This window comes from Cupressus sempervirens, chromosome 1 (assembly GCF_028749045.1).
Source record: "Cupressus sempervirens isolate cs-2001-9-10 chromosome 1, ASM2874904v1, whole genome shotgun sequence".
NCBI classification, from domain to species: domain Eukaryota; kingdom Viridiplantae; phylum Streptophyta; class Pinopsida; order Cupressales; family Cupressaceae; genus Cupressus; species Cupressus sempervirens.
Genome location: NC_143118.1, coordinates 80,095,815 through 80,120,363, shown reverse-complemented (window position 1 = coordinate 80,120,363; position 24,549 = coordinate 80,095,815). Strand labels below are relative to the sequence as shown.

The window sequence follows — 24,549 nt, the reverse complement described above, 5'->3', positions numbered from 1 at the left end:
AAAACCCAGCCTGAAGCACAACAAACATGTTAGCACAATACGTTTAAAGAGGTAAAGTCACCTAAAGGTTAACACTCATTTGAAAGGCAATTCCACATTTGTACCCTCCCACCTTAATTTACGTCAACGTTAATCGACGAGGAAAGCCATCTTGCAAGCTGGAACTTTTGAAGCGATATCATTAATGGCGGCCTTGAATTTCAGATGCTGTTTTGAGACTGATATGCCGTGGCACCGATTTCGATCACGGTTTGTTCTTGTAAGGTACGTAGCTTGCCCATTTATATCTTAAATCCAGAGTATTCACAAATTCATCATTACATGGTGCAGCGGGAATGGCGAAACTTTTATCAGCCGGGCAAAAATGGTTACACACTTCATCCCAGACACCAATTCGAAGCGACAAGAGCGAAGCCATGAAAAAACTATGCAAGATTCTCACATCTTCCCCTCAATCAGACCTCGAGAAAAACCTACGCAAGTCTAAAATAAAACTTTCGCCAATTTTAGTGGAAACTGTACTAGAGAAGTTTGGAAATGCAGGAATGGTGGCCTACAAGTTCTTCGATTGGGCTGGCAGACAGGACGGTTACACGCACAGCCTAGAGGCGTATCATTCCATGATTAACTCACTGGGTAAAATAAGACAATATGGGTTAGTGTGGACGCTGGTTAAGGTAATGAAGACCAAGGGGATTTTGACGAAGGAAACGTTTTGTATTATTATACGGAGGTATACCAGGGTAAAGAAGCTTGACGAGGCAGTTTATGCTTTTCACCTTATGGAGAAATATGAGGTGATGCCAGATTTGGGGGCCTTTAACAGTCTTCTCAGTGCTCTGTGTAAGTGTAAGAATGTGAGAAAGGCTCAGGAGATTTTTGACTATATGAAGGCGAGGTTTGTGCCGGATTTAAAAACTTATAGTATACTGTTGGAAGGGTGGGGCAAAGAACCCAATTTGCCTAGAGCCAGGGATCTTTTTAGGGAAATGAGGGAAAAATGTTGTGAACCTGATATAGTGGCTTATTCTATACTTATGAATGCTCTTTGCAAGGGGGGCAAAATGGAGGAGGCTGTTGGGCTGTTGGATACGATGAAGAATAGCGGTTGCAAACCAAATCCTCATATTTACAGTATTTTGATTCATAATCATGGTGCCGAGAAGCGTGTCGATGAAGCCTTGGCTATTTTTAGTGAGATGAAGAGGAATGGATGTGCCCCCGAAACACCCACCTACAATGCATTAATTGGTACCTTTTGCAATGTTGGTAAATTGGGCGAGGCTTACGAGCTTTTGGATGAAATGGAACAGGGAGGGGTTTGGCCGAATGCTAGGACATATAATGTTATCTTGCATTACCTCATACAACAGAAAAACACAGAGGAGGCTTACCAGCTCTTTCGCAGGATGGTGAAGCGGGGAAACTGCGATCCGGATACGGATACGTATAATATAATGTTAAAGATGTTCTTTGGGCAGGATCAGATAGACATGGCTTTGAAGGTGTGGAAGTATATGGGCCGACAGCAGGTGTGTCCCAGCATGCATACATTCGCTTTGTTTATAAATGGGCTGTGTGATCATGGCAAAATAAATGAAGCTTGCTCTTATTTTGATGAGATGATGGGGAAGGGGATATGCCCTTCAATGGCAACCTATAGGAGGCTAAGGATTGGACTTTTGAAAGCGGGCAGGGAGGATATACTTGAAGATCTTTCGGAAAAGATGAATGAGCTCGCCGAGGGTCCTCCTGAAGATTAAATGAAATGAAAAGCTAATTTCTTATCATCTGCCAGATGTCTTGCAAGATCTCTGTAATCACAAAATTATTTATGCAATTCGATCCTTACCGTTTACACTTTACATATAATCTTGTCTAATTTGAGAGTTATCTAAAATCATATTCAAAGGCTATGAGAACAGCCTCAAGGTAATTACCTCACTTCATGAAAGGCAAACTAAGCAGATTCTGTAAACTATTCTTGTCACTTGGCTTAATTAGGCATCACATGCTTTTCAGTCTTAACATCTCAGTGATTATGTAGTGCAATGAGATGTGACGAATATGTACAGCCACACCGTGAAACAAGTTTCTTCTGAAAAGGTTAATTTAAGGGAATTACTTGGAGAATTTCTTTTATCCTACAATTATGTCGTTGAAAGATGCATTCCTGACAGGTCTTATCTGATTTTTCCTTTGAATCAGTCATTTATTTATTTAAGAGGCTGCCTCAACTCTTCATACAGAGGCAAAACAGGAGTTGTCCATAACGTCAAATCTGTAAGTCCCATTAGATATGACCAGGTAGTGTTCTTCTGCAGATGACTAATATTGTCATTTTATAACTGCACTCTGTAATCTTAAAGAATTAGAGCAATGTGACTTGTGACACAAAATCTAAGGAGGATCCTCTTTCAATTTTTAAGTTTTTCAGCACATCACTGATCATTGCTAACTGATGTGTTTATTAGGTGTGCTCCATTCATAGACAGACCATCAACGGCCATAACATATCTGTTTGAGAACTATAAATTGTAGATGACCTGCCTTGTGCATGATCTGAATTATTACTTAACTGTGCAATCTATGAATCTATAACATTAAGTACTGAGGTCAAAACTAAATTTGTTCCTTGTTCTATCAAGACTGAGTTGTTAGACATATAATTAGTTATGTATGCCTGTATTAATTGATTAAATAAACCTAGACCACACTGGCATCAAGATAAAACCCTTGGAGAGGTTTAAATTAGAGCATGACAAGTTGCTTAATCATATGTCTTGAGACAACTTGGTCTATAATTAGCTCTTTCTAATAATAGGAAAACACTCGTAAGTTTAGCTTAAGTGTAATAAATTAATAAAGGACCTAATTAGATAATTAGTTTGTTGATTTATATGAGTCACTTTAACAACCCCTCTAAGATCAACATAGGGAAAAGCTGGAAACCTAATGATGGAAGCAATGTTGGATGCATGGATGGGTCCTAACTAGGAGGTCCGATGAGGCACTCCTGTGCAAACAAGTACGATCTCTCATTAATCACAGAAAACTACATGAAATTTTTTTATCTCCAAAAGAGAGAATGAAATAATTGCACTCATAAAAGGAGGATAGGAGGACTTTATTGATCCCCAAGGTTTGTTTCTGTCACACAAGTAAAAATAGATGCGCCCCCCCCAGGAGATAGAAAATGAGGATACAAACCCCCCAATAAAGAAGTATTTTTCGTGTCAATGATGTATGCTTGATGACAGAACACAATTCACTACCGACAAACATGTCTCCCTTTAGGAAGAAACAAATCCATTGGTGATTGGACAAACCATTCTCATAAACTGCAAGAATCAGGAATCCAAATTCAAATGATGTGTGCCTTTGAAAACTGCTCAAGTCTCCTCATGTTGGAATAATGAGATGATGTCAATCAAGAAATGTGTGAGAGTGGATGCAGAACAAGCTCCAGGGACAATGAAGATGGGCTGGCAGGGACAATGTAGTAGTCATCAAAGAGGAGATGAATGTCCTCAAGATTATTCTCCAGATTTGCAATCCAGGACTCCACTAACATGATGATATGTCTCCAAGCTATGAATCCCAAGTAGCTCTTTGTGGAAGATGATGAATGTGCTGCTGCCTGTATCACTGGGGGCCATGCATGTGCAATACCAAGCTGATGAGGAACTACAAATGATGAAGAGTGAGTCTCAATGCAAGTCTCTGATCCATGAAAACACGCAAGACTTCTGTTATGCTCAAACCCCACAAAATTATCATCACCATAGGCATGCAATTTGTATGTGTAAGGGGAAGAGACAATCTGCTGCAAGATCCTCTAGGAATGAAGAGATATGAGGATTTTTGTGGATCTTCTAAGGTCAATTTAAAAGTCTTTGAGGACAATTAAATTAATATATAGCTTACAATGTCAAGATCCACACTAAAATGACTCAGGCCTACAACATGGTCAATGATGATGCCCCAAGCTGATCTATCCCTGGGCGTGGTTGGTTCAGGTATGAGGCCATACAGATCCCACAAAAGATCAAGCTACTGGAGATGTATCAGGATGTAATTTTGCCAAAGCACATGATTATCCTTTTCTAGGACAACAACAGCAGGATGAATAGAAAAGCCTGTGAAAATTTCTCAAATGAAGTAACCAGACCCCAATAACCACATCACATGTAAAGGAAATCTAACAATAACATCTCATGCAAACAAATCCTTTTTTGGTGCTTCTTGATGTGTGTTTTGTGACCCACCAAACAGTAGAACCAAATACCGAAATATCTTATCCTCTCTTGAATAAAGTCTTGTGAATGCTAAGATTGCTAGAAGATCATACGATGACTTCTAGGTTCCTTTAATGCCAAGTCTTGACTGTGGATAAGATTGGTGGTTGATGTGATTTGTTGATGATCACAAGGGGCCTTACGTGTTTATTTATATTCATTTCAACCCATACTGGATGTGGTAGCTATCTTAAGGTTTTGTAATGAAGTACTTTTTGGAGTTTTCACAAAATATGCAGGAATTAAATAGGATAGGGTTCATGAATTCTATTCTAATCCTAAGGGTAGTGATGACAATAAATGGTACTCTGGTGGACAAATTCCTCAATTTACCGAGCTCCGCTTCACTAGATTATACTACAACTACTTGGGAACTAGTGCAATGTTCAAGGGTTATGCCAAAGATTTTCATACCACCACATACGCCATCATAAAGAACAATGTATACAAATGATAGAAGTTAAACACATGCATGAAAGGGGTTCAGGCTAATTTTGCACAACGAATTAGAATCACTAAAACGTCAAAAGTATGAACCAAAGGAATTCAACAATACACCATCATATTGTTCATTGTAATCACCACACGTTAACTAGGCTAAACTTAATCTAATTGAGGGAATTTAAGAGAACAAGCAAGCACTAAGACACATCAAGTATTCACCAAGCTTCAATGAAAACTTTATTATCTCAGTAGCTCATAGCAACAATCTCATAAAAATCCTCCTTACAAATGAGAAATGAGGCCTTTATAGAGGTCCTCAATTACAATGGGCGGCTCGGATGATTACAATAACTGGTGGCCAAGATCGTGCCACATCAGCCCTAATTAGGGTTAGGGCAAAGAAAAGGAATCTACATTAATGCAACAAGGAATCCACTACTATAGTGGGTAATAAATGCCCTCTATGCATGCTAGTTTAGGAAGGGAGTGGGGTGCAATAAATGACCACTAAGAACACCCACTATGCATTAAATGCATCTATCCTTGATTCCCCCGCTTAAGGCATGAAATCGATCCGACACTGTTTCCAACTCCTCCGTACTGATGCTTGGTGCAGATTCTTGCTTGAATTCTAGAACTGCAATTGCTCTTTCTGCTTTTCCCAAGCTTTCCTCCCAATCTGGTAGCAAGTCTTGAGTAGTGTGCATTGTATTCAAGAAGATGGAGTTGTTCTCAAAATCATCTCTTTCATAGACATTTAGTCAAAAGAATTCCTCTAACCTGACTTTCAGATTATCAGTTGCCATTTCTTCTTCCACCAATCTCTGTGATAACAAAGATGCAACTGGGTTGGATATCCCCTGCTTGATGTTGTCAACAATCTTCTTCCATCGAGTGGATTCCATGGTGAAGCTCTCAAACATTTCCTTAGCTATGATCACTGCATTGTACCATCGAAGAAAATCATAGACATCCCCCTCGCTGATAACTTGACCATCGATTAATGCTTGTTTTGGGGTCTCCATCAGATTCTAAATGTCGGAAATCACTTCATCTTGGTAAATATGTTCATCCTCCCATGATTCCTCCATGCATTGGATCTTGGAGAGTGCAGCTAATGCCTTACTATGCACTTGCACTAATTCTTTTGCATGTTTGAAGGCTTCCTCCTGAATTCCTTCAACCCAGACCTTTGCACCTTGAGCAGTCCACTTGATCCTGTCAATGTCATCTACCACTTCAGTGGAAACACCTGTCAGAGGGACGAATGATGGACCTTCCTCTCTTATTGGATGAGGCAAGCCATTGATGTACTGACATAAGGCCCAAATTTCTCTTTTCTGTTTCTTGTACCCTTCTTCCATCTTCTTCAGTCTATCCTTCAAAGCTTGTGTAGAGTCATCAAATTCTTCTAATATTCTCCTAGGAGGCACGACCAAGATTTATTTCTATAACATGGTATTTGTCTGGAGAAATCTGATTTTTGCTCTTGTAGACCATAGGAGGAACAATTTGCAAGATTTTGGACCCCAATTCTCCTCTGACAACTTTAGTATATCTTTTTGCTTTCCCTTGCTCTTCTAATCGGTTTGCTTGGTCCAAATTTTCCTGTAATTTAATTGCCGGATCAACCTCCTTTTGTTGACTCATTTGAATTCGTTGCCTCAACCATTCTGGAATGGGTATACTTTGGTCCCTTGGAATCACCAATTGCTCTTTCCTTTGGATTGCTTGAATGTTGATCTCCTCTTCACCTCCTGGACTATCCACCGTTACTTCAGGAACTACGGCTTCAATATTTGGAAGATGTATTGCTACTGTAGGAGCCTTTTCCTCTAGTGGACCATCTCCAACCTCATCATTTCTCGCTCTAAGATTGTAGGGAGACTTTCCTTTGTAGCGATATCTTGATCTCTCCCTCTTTCTTGCACGGATTTTTCGTAGGCATTTATACTTAATCTATCATGTATTGGCCTATCCAAATTTTCTTCTCGCTCAAATCTCCTTATGCTTGTCTCTACCTTTTGCCTTTGAAATGTTTCTATCTCTTGAACATTGGGAGTGTGACTCGAAGAAGAGGGAGCATTTCCATGTTTTTGCTTCTTATTTTGAGGCTCTTGGATGACTTCCTCAATCCTAGGATGCTTTTCTCGAGATACCTCTTTCTCTTTCTTGGTTCCTACATCCTCCGATGGAGTTCCTCTTTCTTCAACAATCCCTACAGATATTTGTCCCGATCTTTCATCCCTAAGTGGTCGGTGACCAAGCAACCTATATGTGAATCCATTGGTTGATGCAACTAATTTTTCAAGCTTACGCTCAATCCACCACTTTGTAAAATCAAGACTGGCTTCCAGATCTATAACCTCTTTCCTTTTCCAATCATATGACTGAGCTATCATTTCTGGATTGAATCCTTTTTGCATCACGTTTGGATCCTCCTCCATTTGATTAGGAACCCTGAATATGTTGCATTTTTTGATAATGTTCAACGGTAATCTTGAATGCATCTTCTTTCTAATCTTATTCTCATTTGCAGCATTTGCCCAGAAGTCTTCAAGGTAAACTTTGTGTTGGTACTTTGATCCTGCTACTGATGTGATCTTGTTGTAGGGATCAATCAATCCTTTTCGGATAAAGTGGAAGACAGAACAAGTGGAGCTCATTTGATGATCTCTCTGCAACCTTTAAACATGGGCATACCTCAGTATTTCCTTCTCCTGTGGAAATTGGGAACTGCAATCCCAACTTCTTCTTCCTTTTTGGATCTTGTCATAGGCTGTGAGTTGTCGAGTAAGCTCTAACAAGACCATCTTATCGTTGGGTACCTGGGAAGTTTGTATGGCTGCATGGAAAATCCCTGAACTTAGATGTATGAAAAGGTAGGAAACTGAATGAACTAGGCATTGTAATCTTCGACCAACCTCATCACACCAATTGACAATCTCATATGTAGCCTCTTTTGTAGTGTTCTCACTATGTCCATGGCAAAGGTATCATTAACCCTTATGTAATCATCCTTTGAATATAAATGCAATTGTAGGTAGCGTCCATGAACTTTGAGGTGTTGGGTTCCACTTCCAATTGGTCCTTTGCATTGTAGTCCATCATAATTCGTCCTCTGTGCTAGCATGTAGATGACATAAGAGCTCATGTAAAATTTCCTTGTATGCTCTAGATTCATTAATTGTTCATTCAAATTGTCACTTATGAGCCCAGTCCAATCTATTCTGTCACCTTCCTCCGTCACCTGCTCAACAAAATATCACATCCAAGATTCAAATCTATAAGAATGAGGCATGCCAAATATGCGACTCAACATCATGATCATGTCGCTATACTCCCTCTGCAAGTCGACCCATACTATTTCCTTAGGAATCTTGGAATGATGCGATCTATTCTTTTTCAACCATCTTTTGTTGATTATTTCTTCACAAAAATGGACTCTAGAGGTGTAGATTCTAAGTGCTTGCTCCTGTGTTTTCATGACTATCCTTGGGTGAGAATGAATTCCAAATGCTTTAGAAATCTGCAAGGATATTTCGTTTAGAATCCTTGATCATCTTGTCCCTGGGACTATAGTGTTTGGTACATTTCACAATCAACTCCGAATGTTGAAAAGGAGGGAAACCAGCTGCAACAAGAATTCCACTTCTCACAATTCCTGTAGCTAGGTGCATTGGATGGTGGTCATTGTATCCAAACATTCTTTGATTAAACTCTTTCAAATCAAGGCCGCCGAGGCTTGTATCTCCAATTTTTGTCCACTTCAACATAATTTTGGATTCAGGATAAAATCCTCTGCTTTCATTCTTTATCAATTGTCCGTACATTTCTCTTGTTCCCCTAGGTTCTGCCATTCTTCCTTCCTACAAAATACAAAATGTCCATACATAAGAATATGTAGAAAGCATAAAAAGCAGAGACAATTTGTCCAAAAGATAGATTTTGGATTTTTGTCAAAATTCCCATATTCTTCTCCGCAAAATTCACTTTTCTAGATTTTCTCAAGAAACATACAATTTTCCACAGCTCACTGAAAAGGTTCCTTTTTGATAAAATTCAAGATCCTTTGTCCAAAAAACTCTTCAACGATTTCAAAAAAAATCCTCCAAAAATCTTCTTCCCGAACTCTTTAAATTTCACTCCTATTTTCAAAACCACGTTGTGATGGATTCACTAATGATATAAATTTGGAATACTCAGATTGCAAGATGTGCTTAATATAGGTTTAATTAAAAGATCAAACAAATCCCTTTGCATGATCAAAGGAAATTAGAGTTGTTGTGAGACGTTAATGAAGCTTTTAAAAATTCATTTCAACCATCTACGAGTCTCTCTTTGATGAATGAAACTCGACGTATGAGTTGTAGATTCATTCATGTGGCACAATCATACTCATTCAAGATATTGGTGTATTGTGGATGAGTTTGAGAAAATGGAAGGACGTGTTCGCTACTACTGTTAAGCTAAATGAATGTTTGGACCTTCAATGGATGAAAAGGGCAAGATGGAACTTAGAAAGGAGTTGTTTTATTTGATACAAAATTGTTCAACAATATAAGAATGAGTGGGAAATTTACATTGTGGGGGGAATAATAGTCAATGGTCCATTCCCACTTGAACCTTCTTTAGAGGGGAGATGTTCCATTCTCAAATAACCTAAGAAAACAATTTTTGAATCTTCATCTGCAGATAAGTATTCTTATCTTTTACGTTTATCTACCCACTGTAGTCTCTCTCTTATTTGTAATTCTATACATACTATAAGGGTTATTTGCCTTGATCTTTTCCTCTATGTTTGAGGATGTTCTTATAGAAAAAAGAAAAAAAAGGTCAGTACTTTACATATGCTGCCATATATTGTGTAGACTCAATCTAATGATACTAGCTCCAAAGACCCTGATGAACAGATGGATACAATGAGGCTTTTGAAGCAAACATCTTTGATGATTGAGATTATGAGATCCTTCTACATTAAGAGGGAGTATGACACTTCTTCTAAAGCAACGCCAGAGCTTAGAAGATTGATACTCAGAGGGAGTCTAGAAATATGTGTGTGACTGCATGATTTTGATGGGCCTACTCCAATGTATATTATGAGGAAGTGATGACTTATCACCAGAAAATGAGAAAATTGATATCAGATTCAAAGTGAGTTTGACAAGAATCCTTGGGGGAAGAGAGCCTCTAAGGAAGTAACTATTGGAACTGACTTCCCAGGATCATTATTCAGAGGGAGAATTTTTGAGGTGCAATTCTTTGTAAATGATATCTTCTCTATGAGGAGAAGTTCTAAGTGAAATTCCTTAAAATGCATTCTTCTATGTGAGAGAAAATTAAGGTGAAAGCCTTTGTACCACCCTTTGACTGGGTTTATGGTGGTTACTATTTCACATATGAGATGTAATGAAAGGTGACAATATTTCACTGACATATATAAACAGAAGGTAACCATTGTAAGGTGACGATCTTATAAATGGTAAACCTGTTATCATGACAGAATTCATTAAGTTGTTGTCCCAGAGTGCTGGAAGTCATGATAATGAATGTAATCAACCAAAAGGTAACCATTGTAAGGTGACGACCTTATCAATGGTTTGACCTATCTCCTAGATGCGATACGTTAACTTGTAGCACCTAAATGTGCTTGGATGCCTAGGAGCAAGTGCTATCATGGTTCTTTGGGTTGCATTTTGTCGGACACCATGATAACCAACTCATCATGGTTCTTTGGGCCGGATTTTGCCAGGCACCATGCTAACCAACTTGTTATGGTTCTTTGGGTTGGATCTTGCCGAACACCATGACATAGTTACTATTACAGATCACACTTAAGGTGGTGTTTAAGCTATATTAAATTTATGGAAATTGTTTCAATTGTGTGTTCTGAAAGGTGTGAACTTTAGTCTCATAGTGAATAGAATATCATACCGAGATGATATCTCTTCATATACTTGAGAGCATAATGTGTTCTACAAATCCTCCCTAGCTAAGAGGGAGTGTTAAAGTTGTAGCTTCAGTCGAATTGATTCGATCTGATATACATTGTTGTTATTGGCAATCATCATTTCCTATATATACTTATCCATGTTAACTATATATATATATATAATACATATATATATATATATATATATATATATATATATATATATATGTATATAATACATATATATATATATATATATATATATATATATATATATATATATATATATATATATGTATATAATACATATATATATTATAGTATTTAATGTCTAAATTATATTATATATATGTATTTATACATATTATATTGTATATATGGTTAATTATATTACTAATATATTAATATGTTATCTAGTGAGGTTAATTATATTACTAATATATTAATATGTTATCTAGTGACGATTAACCGTAGAGACACGACTTATCCTCTCTTATTTATAAGCCTTCATTTGCATTTGGAACATAGTCAATACAATGACAATTGTTAGTACATTTGCAATGATCCTAGAAATTAACTGAAATCTCTTGCAAATCATTCTCAAGAACTTCCGTTCATAATATGCATGAAAGTCTGTCAAGGATCTCCTCCTCTTCAGACTTTTGATGATCTTCTTGTAATTCTTCAGGTGCTTTGAAATGTTGATCTTCACTTCCTATTCATCCTCTCCCTTGGATGAAACCAATTGCTTCCTTGATTTTCTTCTCAATAACTTTTCCTTGTGTGGTAATAGGTGAAAATTTGCCTTCCATTTGATACTCTTGGTCATTAAGCTCAACCATGCTACCTTGCAACTTGCTTTCCTTGAATAGTGATGTAACATGTATTAGAATATTGTAATATTTCTTTAATGATCAGTTTTTAGTTTATTAGGTAGTTTCTATTTCCATCTTTAGTTCACGGTTGTTTCTTGTAGAAACATAGTCTTTGTAAATCCATATAAGGAGCTTTCATCTCCCCTGTTTAATTCAACTACAACAACGTTGATTTACCAGAACATGGTATCTGAGCATGTTGATGGGATTTCATAAAATTTGATCATTTTTTAAAGAAAAAATTGAGCCTCTTCTAATATGGTATTTTTTTTTGCCAAAACTTTGTTTTATGATTTTTTGAAACGAAAGTCGTAAGAGGTATTTTATAAAATTTTGTGGTTCATCTTCGAAGTTTTCTGCTAAAAATTGTGAGCTTAGTTAAGGGTTTTGATTGTGTGATTTTTTGGTTTGAGCAAAAAAGTCATTGATTTTTGAAGGTTTCATGTATCTGAATTTTGCATGCAAGTTGCATATTCTTGCATGTGCATTTTATTACTTGCATGTACTTGCATGTGCTGTTTTACCATGTGAAGTCTCATGTTTTGCCGCATGAAGATTTTTTTGATATGTTTATAATTTTTTCCTCAAAAATTATTTGATGGGTTTTCATAAAATTTTCCCTCAATTTTTTTCTGATTCTGTAATTCACAAAGTTGCCTGTGAATCCATTGTGGTTTTATAATATTTTCCTAAAAAATTATCTTTTGGGATTTACTATTTTTCCTTAGGAATTATATTTTATATATTTTCCCCCTAAAAAAATGGCTTTTGCATACTTTTTTGGGGCATCATGCTCATCAACAAAGGTTGAAGGGTTTGTTGATTTTTCTTCAAAATCATGCTAGTTGTTCTTGGTGTTTATCTTTGTCTCTAGGGAAGAGCAACTTTGTTATCCAACATTAGGTTGGATGTTTTGTGATGATTTTTGGTTAGATGTTTTGCTGATTCTGGGAGGGTAAGTGGCAGACTCATCATTTAAGTGACAAAGTTGGTGGCGGGCTCTTGTGTCTTTTTGTAAAACTTTCTAATGTAGGGACACCCTTCTCTGTTCATTTCTGGATGGATTTTGGCTTCTTGGTCATTAACATTTTGCAAATAGAATGTTTTGCAAAATTTGTGACCAAAAGACAACAGTTAGACAATGACCATAAAGGGAGGGTATTAGAATATTGTAATGTTTCTTTACTGGTCATCTTAGTTAGTCTCAAGTTTATTAGGTAGTTTCTATTTCCGCCTTTAGTTCACTATTGTTTCTTTTAGAAACATAGTCTTTGTAAATCTATATAAGGAGCTTTCATCTCCTTTGGTTAATACAACTACAACTACTTTGATTTACCATAAAAACGTGCCACTCATTTGATGTACAACTTGAGTGTTGAATGAAATTCTTATTACCTTGTGTTGATGCTTCCTCATGCCAACCCATTTGAAACTTGATTAAGTCAATGGTATCTTGACAAGATGGCCAAGTAGATTACGAATGTGAAAGGGCATGTACATTGCACCAAGTATTTCCTCCATATCTGCTCCTTGGTCTCCACTAAATCTTCTCTTTAAACTCATGAAATTCTAACTCTGAATAAATTTCATTGGTTTATGCACTGCTGCAAAATTCTTCCTTGCATTGCCAACTCCACCCTCAAAAGGAACACCAAACAATGCATTTCCTCATGCCTAGTGGTGTCATGAATTCTACACTGACCCAATGTTGCAAGTTGAGACAATCCTGATGGATATAGTTGCTTGTTCAAATCAAATTAAATTGGAAGAACATCCTCCCTGCTGATGGAGAAACCTTTCCTTTTTTTGAGATTTTGAGATTTTTTTGGATTTTTTCACTTTTCACTATTTATTGAATATTTCCAACTTTAATAGAGATCTTCTAGCTCATATAGAACTTGAAAACTTATTCTTATATATAATTCCATGAATGAACTTTGTTTTCCCTCCTTCTAGTGCCAATTTCTATTGATGTTAGTATTGTTCCACTACAACATGCAAACTCAAATACTTAGTATTCCAAGATGAAACACCAAATCCCCAACTCTCTCTTGAACTAAGATGGTCATATGCTAAACAATATACATAGATTGTGTGATCAAATGAGACAACCTCGAGGTTCCTTCTTATTCGCGGACTTTCACTCAGTTGTAATGATGTGATATGTTGGTTATCACAAAGGAACTTATGCTACTCATTCAATGGATATCATACTTCCAATCAAACAAATTGCAAGGAAAGGAAATCTAATCTAAGAATGTAAGACAATGTTGATGATGGGGTGAGCCTCTAACCAATCTTTGCTTTGCTATATCAACTACACATAGGAGGGTGCTATCTTCTATGGATGCAAGAATGATTTTCACATTGGTAATGCTCATCGGAATACCCTATGAATGCACAAATTAAATGAACATCTCTAATAGAAGTTAAACACTTGCAATTTAGGCCCAAACTAACTTTACACATTTAGTTACAATCAACAAGTAACAAGAGGTATGAACACTAGTTTCACCATTGATCACCATTCAACATTATCTTCCTTCCAATCTACTGCTATTACATAACATGAAATGAAATTCTAAATGAGGAATTGAAGAAACCGTGCAACACTTGAAAGCAATATTAAGTAATCCACCATGAAGACTAATGATGAATTATCAATTACTTTGATAGCATTATAGCAACACTTTGATCAAGTCTCCTACTCTACTCTACTCTACTCACTACTAGCTGTCTCCTCTCTTGTCTCCTAATCTCTTTAATCTAACACTCTAACTTCACCTTTAATCTAACTCTCTAACTTCAGTACTAACTGTTACAAATGAGAAGACCTTGGCCTTTTATAGTTGCTCAATTACAATGAAGGGCCAAGACTGATTCAAGATCAAGGGCCAAGATTAATCCCTACAAACTCTAATTAGGGTTGCCAAACTATCAACCAATTACATGAAGGCACCACCTTGTAGGCCAATAAGATAATTACAATGCTTTTGAAAGCCGATGAGAAAATTGTACACTCGGCATAATTTGATTGAATGTGCTTTAAACTAGAATTATTTGATTGGTAGAAGACAACTAGGTGCTACCTTAGCATCCTTATCTCATAGACTTGATCAATTCTTTTGTTGAAGAGAAAATATCTCTTGATATTCAACATTATCAAGCCTTCGAATGTGATGGCATATTCCCAAATTGCTTCATCTTCTTTCTTGGAAAGTTTCTCATTGCTTGGCTTGAATTTGCATCTTGAACTTAGAGACTTGGTCTTCATCTTCAAATTTGTCTTTGACAACTTGATTTGAATTTTTTTCTCATTGGAATCGTTGAACTTGAACTTGCCTATAGCATTTTCTTTTTGGAATCTTTTGCACGTGAGGTTAAGCTAGAAATATCCACTTGCAATATTGAGGCCATGAACATCACCTTGTCTTCCAACTTCACCTTGTAAAACAAGACATAAAAGATGCATTAATGTCAACAATATGATAGGAAATAAACAAAATAAAGTAGATCTTAAAGCTTTTGTGAAATGAAATTTCTTCTAGTTTCCACTTTCCAAACTTCTCTTCTTGCAACTTGAGGTGAATTTCTTCCCAGGCTGAAATTTCCCATGCTTGGGGATTTTCCCTTTAGGTGGAAATTTCCCATTCTTAGGGATTTTCCCTTTTTAAACTTGCAACACTTCTTTTAACCTGAAGCAACTAAGATTGAAACTATTTTTCTGTCAGTTCTGATTTGGTTTTCTATTTCATTCATTTTGTGGAAATGTTGCCTTTGTTTGAACTTGTCATTGTTTTCCATCTTTTCCTTTTAAGAAGCCAGCGGAAAATGCCAAAAAATGGGGAATTTCGCCCTAGTCTTTGGGAGTTTTCCCAAGACTTAGTCATTTTCCCTAAATACTTTGTTGATTAAACCTCTTCTCAAACTTACTTCACCAAGTTTAAAATAATCACGGGGCTGATTATATTTGGAAGGCTTATTCATTTTGGAGGGGGCAGAATTATGGAATGGGGATCCCAAGGGAAGGGCGGGAAGTGCTCACTTTTTGTTATAATTAAATGTTGACATTATAATAAGTCACTTTATTAATTTAAACTCCCTTTTATTCATGATGTTGACCTAGGTAGATGATAAGTTGTACTTAAGTGACTCTAATGTATAATTAATTGTAATTTAATTTAATTTCACTTTAGCTTTTATTTTTCTTATATATAATTTTCACCTTATTAATTCCTTGGCTCCCTATCGAGGATATTACGAGTTTTCTCAACCTGAGATGGCTTGCCCCAAGCAATCACAAGAATCAAATTTGATTAGAATCAAGTACACCGTTTAATTCTTGGATCCCAAAGAAGGCTTGGTGCATCTTTTTCGAAATTCCATTGCTCTAAATTGATGTAAACATGACAAGACCCAAAATTATGAAGCACACTGCCATAATTCCAATGTAGAAGTGCCTCAAACCAAACCACACACCATAGCAACCTGCAAGTACTCTCATGGGCGAAGACTTTAGTCACCAAGAGTGTGCCAAATCACTATTATAAGTCGGTACAATGTTTGTATATGACCCAACATGAGTATACCTATAAGCAAATGAATCTAGATCAACAATATCATTAATCATGTTGAGTACAGCAAGGTTTGGTTCAAGGGGTGAATCGTTCTTTTGCTCCTGAGGAATTTTCCAAGTGTATCCCTTTATTAAGTCCCATTGCCAATCATGGAGTATCTTCATATGACAATATTATATCACTGCTAATGCCATGTTAGGAGGATAAGGAGACATGTTGCTGCTATCATTAATGGAATAATCTGATTTATCCCCTTACACACAATTGGTGTTTTCACCATCAAGGTAAGTTTGCACACACTTGCCACCATTACTTGTGGTTTAACACCTTTAGTAGCTCTCAACACAATTTGTTTACTTTCTTGAGTAAACTCAACCTCCATGTTGTTGAATCTTAGATGTGTCTTCCAAGAGACTTCAACCGTGGTACTCCCACAACTATTTTGTTCCTCCCAATACTAACAACATAGAACTCATCAATCTATAGTCATCTAATTGTATCCTCAACCTTGGTTTTATTCTTGTGCAACTGATTTTGGATCTTTCTATCAACATGATGCTGAATCTGGAAAAGTACCATACACACAACTTCCTGTCCCTTGACAATCCCTTTTAACATGAGAAGATGATCTCTAGAATCACAAGATAGGAAGCAATAGTACCATGTGTTTTGTTATCACGCTCACTATTCTTATTGTTGTCCACATCAAGTGGAAGAGCTTTCTATTCATCATAGGTCACCATAACATCACCAGTGACGTGTGAATCCTCTTCGTCTACCTCGCAAATTGCTTTTTTATGTTGTCTTGGCAAAATTAAAGCACAAAGAGCTCGATCAGGTTGCAGTCTCGCTGACCTAATAGCATTAGATGCCATTCTACCATGATTTCCATGCCTGGCATCATTTCTTCTGTGCTCACTACTGGATATTCTTGATCTTGCATGATCAACTCTCGTTCGACCCATGGATGTAATCATTTGATCTTGAAACTGCTGTAGCATTTTCTGTTACTGCTATGCAAAGGCAATCAAGAAATCTTTAAGCTGATTATTCAAATGCCTAGGTGGGCTCTCCTCTCTCCTTTCACCCATCTCTGCTTTTGCTAGGTTAATTTCAGCTCCTCTTTGCTACCTTAGCCTACTTCCCGTGTAATATCTGTATGGCCCTAACTCTCTAGGGTGCAGAGAATCAGTTCAAACTGAAATGCAATGACACTGACTAACTTTAAGAAACTGAATAAAAGTAACATGCAACCATCGGAGCATCCACTCACCAGGACCACTAGGTAGTAATATGCAATGGTAACCCCCATTATAAACTGCTCCTAAATTTACATGTAATCATTTGGGTATTCACCAAGTTGCCATGCGATAACATTTGACACACATGCAACTGCGAAACTTGACATACATCGCTGTAAGCCCAACAGATTGGCAAGATCACCAGCTTAGATACCACTGAAATATCTCGAATCAGGATGTTGTCTCAAAGCTGATTTGGGTTTTCAATTCTTGATACGTTTTGCTTCATTTCATTGTAAACATGCAAAGGAAATGATATTCATTTCGTAGAAAATAAGCAATTTCAAAGACAAATCTATTGAAAATGATTATGATATAAAACATGCAGGATTGTTAGAATGCTAGAGCATGCATAAAATTTATATGCAACATACCCACCTGATTCCACTCCAATATCATCAAGCCCCTGTGAGATATGATCATTCGTAGCATATGGAAGAAGATTGAATGACATGCAAGAAGAGCGACCAACTCAAAAATGGAGCTACTGCTGTAGAGGTGCGTCAATACCAACATGCAAGGGGAAGTTATTATCAACCAAACCCACAAATAATCACTGCAATATAAGACTGATCTTTCTGTCAAATTTTGATGGCAAACCCAGGAGAGAGTTGAAATCTGCCCACGCTTTATGGTGGTAAGCCCAAAGGCAGGCTAACTTTCGCCTGTGAACTTAATGTTTGAGCCCAGTACATGTAGATTTCTACCCAGATCTTAATGTGAGCTCTAGAGTGGCTAAATTCCGCCCATGAACGTAACATTTGAGCCCAAGTACATGTAAATCTGCCCCCAGATCTGAATGCGAGCCCAAGAGGGGGCTAAATTCTGCTCAAATTAAGTTGTTGGAGCCCAATTACATGTTCATTTCCGCCTGTAATTAATGTGAGCCCCAACAAGCTCTAAATTCTGCTCAAAGGCTGGAGCCAAGCCCAAGTAAAGCTGATTTCCACTCAAAGTTTGGGGCTCAAGCCCAAGACCACCTAATTTTCAGCTCAGATTCTTGGGCTCAATTTCAAATCATTTCAAAGAATTTGGTTGCTGTGAATTGCAAACAAACCCAAACAAGTCAGCCACATGGAGATTAATAAGATTAAATATGTCTAATCATATCTTTTGGTAAAAAATCTAAAGTTTCCACATGAGGTTGGCCATGTAATTAATGTGGAAATCAGTTTGCATGAAATTCAAATTTGGCCCGTATAGATCTAGAGAGTGTAATGTCCCTTATCTTGACTGAGTATTTGATGCTTAAAACCTCTGTAATTTATAACTTATGTTCTTAAATATGTTCTCTTTAACTCTGTAATATTCACCGAGTTTTTAAATGCTAATCTCTACAATATAGCTCATGTTGCTCCATTTTTGCACTTCCCTTATAGAGGATGGTCCTGTAGACTTCTCATTTTAGACTTCTAGTTTTGTCCCTCTGTTTATTACAATGACCATGGGTGCTGTTAATTCCCAGTGCTTCTTGTCGTATGAATGTTTCTTAAATATCACTCTTCCTTCTACTGCTGTTGACTTATTGCTGCATTCTTATTTATCACGGTGGCTTTCAATAATCTTTATTGTTGGATGTGAACACTTTATTTTTGTCTTTATCACTCTTCCTTATTTTTGTCTTTATCAATAATCTTTATCACTCTTCCTTCTACTGCTGTTGACTTATTGCTGCATTCTTATTTATCACAGTGGCTTTCAATAATCTTTATCGTTGGATATGAACATATTATTTTTGTTTTTTTCCTGTTTTCTCTCCCTGCTTGTTGTCGTGTATTGGCTTTATTTCTCCTTTCCAGTATCTCTTCTGAAAAAATATATATATTAATTATTTAATTCTCTTTCCCTTTATATGGGATATTATTGCTATCTACTATCTTGAATATATCTGTTAGTCAGATCTCTAAGCGCCCTTATATATATTAGAGTTCGGATCTCTATGAGGAATCATTGTTATGTGTTTGAAGTTGTAGTTGAATGTGTTCTATCGTTCTTTGTTGTAGACTTCCCTTATTGCTCTATTTCTGGTTTCTTATCTCTTAATAGTTGTGACACAGTCCTTTCTGTTATGGCTCTCCCCTTGTGGCTATATTATGGTCTATTTTTTTTGCCGTTCACCATATCTTCTGCGCTTTATCCTTATCGTTCTCTATATGCTTGAATTCGCTATTCCCATGTTAATTCCTCCAAGTCTTCTCTTAAGACTGCACAAATATAAAATCCCAATAGAAAAGTATAATGTTCGATGATTTGCCTATGTCCTCCTTTTATAGATAATGTTTCTGATATATTCTCTATATTCCCAAAGGATGGATTCCAAATTGCTATTGTATGTCGAGAATTAATTGATTGTCATCTGTACAATCAACTTTGTCTCTAGTCCAGTTTGCACTCCGAGTATAAATTGGGCGCTGTACGAATCCATTAGATTGGGTTACCCTCATTATCTATAATCATAAAAAGATGAATGATGGTAAACTTATATGCTGCTACATATTTCTGATGCCAGTATATTAAGCGATAGCCTGTATTTTAATTGGCATTTCAATCTTCTCTGAATCTGCTGGTTCATATTAGTCCTCTGTTTTTCTGTCTTACTTCCTGGCAGTGGCAGTGCCCGATCTTGATATATATGTCAACTTGCAACAATATTTTTACTGCTGTGCCAGGTATTTGCTTTCCTCCCTTTTAATCAAAGGTGTCGATTCTGATCTAGAGTTATATGCATGCGACCATGCGTCTAATGGTCTATAAGTCGTGTCTCCAAAACAGTAGCTACGAGTTGATGCCTCTATTAAAAAATGCGAAATCTGCAAAGGATTTTGAACTGAGAATAAATGTGAATGATCAGTCAAGTAATAATTCCCTCTGATGGACTTTGTCTCAAGAAATCGCTCTTCTTGAATATCCGCCTGGTCTCCTTATCTCTGTAATGCTGCTCTAGTAATAAGAATTCATAATGGATAAAATAACCATAAAAATCATATCCGATGATGTTCCTTTTGTAAAAGAGTTCAAGTCCCATCTTCTATCTTACAAATATCGGATTGGGACATAGCGCTTAAATATTGAAGAGACGTATCTTTCCAAAACGTCCTTGAATAATTTGTTATTTTAATATTATTATTTGTTTAAATATTATATTAAAAATTAGATTATAATCATTGCTATTTTTTCATTTTAATTGTTGATTAATATATTTATTATTTATCACCTAATTTATTTAGTGTGAATGATATTATAATACAACTAAAGATTATATTATAATTATATTTATATATTTTTTATAGTTACTATATCAATTAATATAATATAATATTATACTAATTTGATATCCTATTGAAATAATATATTTAATAATAAATTATATTATAATATTTATTTATTTATTTATTATTGTTTAATATTAAATTTAGCCTTTAAAATAGGATATTACAGACGGCTCATTTGAGGTGCAATAGTCATGACTGGTAGAGATGAAGCATATAAAGAAGTGATTTAATATCTCATTTCAAATGCCAATGCCATTCGAACGAGCAACTTCATAAGCAGAGCAGACCTAGGAGGGTGAATTTATCAGATTCAAAGGGTGAAAATCACTGCGGAGATGAATCAAATCAGAAAACAGGTGCATATTTCCAGAATTGAAAGTGAGGATCAGAATCATAAGAAAGCAAATTCTATCAATCAAGGACAGGTCAAAAATCTGGTCAGATTTAAGCAAATTTTGTTGCAAAAGATGTATTTCCAGATTTGATGACAAAGCATTGAAAATAGTTTGACAAATTCGTGGGAGACAACCAAATTTCAAAATTCCAATATAAAATCAGAATCATTTGATTAGGCCAGGATGTTATATTATTAGAATATCTTAATTTTGTTTATACAGCTGTTTTCTTATTTTGTAAGGGAATGAAGAAGGAAGATGTTTGAGGACAAGAATCTATTGCAACATCAAGAGGATACATTGAGAAAGGAATGGCAAAATGACTTTGTAATGTCTCCACTCCTTAAGACAACTTTACCTATAGAAATTATTAGCAACATAGACTATTAAATTCAATTCGAATGATTTATATCTAGGAATGCCATTATTTCTACACATCCTTAAAGATTCTTTCAATCAGGCTTCCTAACCCTCCGGGAGGATCCCCTATGTCCTGAGGAATGATCCTCGATTATTCGGCCTTCCTTCTGGAAACTACCTTTCAAGTTGGGCTTCATAATCATCTATGAAGATCCCCTGTGTTATGTAGGATGACCCTCGATTAGTTAGCCATCCCATTGAAGGGGGTTATGTTTAAGGTCTACTGGGTTTGTTTATCAAACCCTCTACAATCCCCATAATAAAGTCAACCATTATTTCTTATAATTCTTGATCTTAATAATCGAATCTAAATATATTTATTTGTATGATCTCGATTTCTTATTACAACTTGATCATTATTAATTATTAGAAATCCTAATTAATCTCTATATATTATTTAGAGGTACAAATATATAAATATTTACTACCAACCTAAATAATATTTTATTGGTTAGATCAAATTTATAATCCTATCACTGCATAATTGACTATATTAGCTATCATAAAATATATTTATTCAAATAAACCAATAATAGCCTTATACATTCATACCTCTTTCCCCTTGTTTGGGGCCCCATGCTATTCACTTCTGGCCTTTCCACCTGACCTGTTTAGTTTGGGATTGCGTTCCTATTCTTATTGCCGATGTTGAATTTAACCGCTGCTTTCTTATTAAATGGTTTTTAAACCTCTCGATGTTGACTGTGCTTGTTGAATTGGTTCTGATTTGTCCGCTCTCTTCCCAAGACTCTACCTTCAATGTGGTATGATGTTTTTTTTTATGTTTTTCGCAAGTCTTAATCTTTTGATATATTTGCTGATTCTTTTCTTATAAAAATCCCCCTGTGAATGCTTACCACCTTGTTCACTATATACGCGCCACCTTTGGCGGTGTGTGTTGGTAAGTACAATCATCGTAACATTAATAATATTTGAAATGTTTAATAGTGTTAGATGCTATGTTCCCCCGAGTTTCCAGGACAGCAAATTTTTTTGGTGATTTTGGGGACGGGCGGGGGGGGGGGGGGGGAAGGCAAACGGGGACGACTATATATATAGGGAAATTTTAAAATATACATTGAAATTTGCAAATATACATGTCATTCATATGAAACTAAGCATAAAGCATGTCATTTGAACACTATAGAACCATAACATACAACATTTGAATGCCATCTAGGAAATAATATCCGATTTTAGTACTCAATTGTCAAAATGCATATCAATATCAGTGAACAATATCATAATCATAAACATGATAAATCTGAAAATCTATGCCGGATTTGGAGGGGTGGGGCCCACCTTGGCGACCTAGTAAGGAGCCTTGAAATTATTTTTTAATATTCACTTTTTAATTTTTTTTGCATTAAAAAAAATAGAAAATATTTTTTTTAAAAAAAATTGGGGACAGCTAGCCATACCTGGTACGGTTGGGGGACATCTAGGCATCCTCTTTTTGTACTAGGGATGGCCAGCCATCCCCCTTTTTTTCCCCAGCCGTCCCCAAGTTTCGGGGATGCCCCTTGGTAATTTGCCTTTTTTGGGGATGGCTGGGGTCGTCCCATTCCCATCCCCCCGTCTCGGGATGTCCCCGTTTTCGAAACTCTTGGTTTTAGGCCGGGTATGTGTCCTCGGGGAACATAAGTTAGATGTTAATAGATATATTGGGTAATATTAAGAAAAATAGTATTTAGTGCCTGAACAGTATTTTTGTTGAATATTTATATTAAATATTAATGTTTAACAATACTAATAATATTTAGTGTCAAATCATATCGTAAATTTATCTTTTATATTTTGTTTAATTATTGTTTTCTATCATTCTATCTAATTTTCATTTATAATTTCTGTTTTTAAATTAATACACAATCTACATGTTGTGCAAGTCTTATTTAATATATTATAATTGCTTTAAATTCAAATATTTAGAGAAATATTGAAATAGAATATATATTTGAAACATATTGTGTTGTTCTTACATAATTTTGGGCTCATGACAGACTTCAAGACTTCAAGCAAGATGGCAAAAGTGGAGTTAGAATTGCTAAGCTCGAGTTACAATTAAGGACATTCTAAATCAACGTGAAGTCTCCAGATCAACCGAATTTTCAAGTGGCTTGTCAAGCGAAAGAAGAGGTTTAAAGTTGGAAAAGATGGAAATGCAAGTGGAATGGTGAAGTCAATGACAAGGCATCATGAAAGAAGAAGATGCCAGCCAAGTTCAAGTCATGAAGCAAGGTCAAAGCCAAGATATCAAGTGAAGGACTATTTCAAGTGCAAACAATCTCAAGAATGCCTCAATTAGAAGACTTCTGCAACATGAAGAATGGAAACTGGAGGTCAAACAAGATAAGCATGCTGAGTTGGCACACCTTCATCTTCACCAGTTGAGTCATTTCAAGTGGCAAGAGGAATGCATTTAATGTGTTGCACTTTTCTTATCAGTCAATCCTTAAAAGGGATAAATATTCAAAAACAATAATATATCATTCATTTGCCCACAAATTGGTGCCTTATTCTAATTGCTAGCATTTAATGCTTGAGAGTGGCAGTTACATTAGGGTTGTGGTAGTTGTCTTGGGTGTTGATCTTAAACCAATTTGGGCTGTTCATTCACATTGTACTAGGAACCTCAATATAAGAGCTGCTCAATTTATTTGTGAAGGGAGACTTAGTGAAATTGTTGCCAAAATATTGACTAATTGCAAATTTATTGTTGTATGCATGGAGAATCATTTGTGTTATTTTGGAGTGTTGCATGGTTTCATACTTCTCTTGTAGAATATGATTTGTTTATGCTGAATAGAAGTTAAAGTTGTTAAGTAGTTGATTAGAAGATGAAAGATGTTATTGTTGTTGAATCATGGTGAAACTTACGTTCATACCTTTTGGTACTTGTTAATTGCAAGCAACAGTGTAAGGTTGGGTTGAATTCAATGCAAACACTTATTTTCAATTGGAAATGTACATTTCAATTGCAACAAAGTTGGGTATTTGAATGAATGTTAACAAATTGAAAATTATCCACATACCTT

At 36.1% G+C, this 24,549-nt stretch overlaps 1 protein-coding gene across 3 annotated transcripts; it reads left to right on the top strand.

Annotated features, from left to right (window-relative positions):
- Window positions 1–24,178, top strand: LOC149576323 (pentatricopeptide repeat-containing protein At1g77360, mitochondrial-like). 3 transcript variants are annotated; one of them, XM_089816829.1, is made up of 2 exons: window positions 1–2,283; window positions 23,515–24,178. In XM_089816829.1, exon 1 carries the CDS (start codon window positions 336–338, stop codon window positions 1,761–1,763), a length of 1,428 nt encoding a protein of 475 aa, XP_089672955.1. In that variant the 5' UTR covers window positions 1–335; the 3' UTR covers window positions 1,764–2,283; window positions 23,515–24,178. The 3 variants fall into 3 exon arrangements, with proteins under 3 accessions (XP_089672955.1, XP_089672960.1, XP_089672956.1); XM_089816834.1 differs by having other exon boundaries at window positions 29–1,816; XM_089816830.1 differs by having other exon boundaries at window positions 29–1,932.
- Window positions 24,179–24,549: the final 371 nt, after the last annotated feature.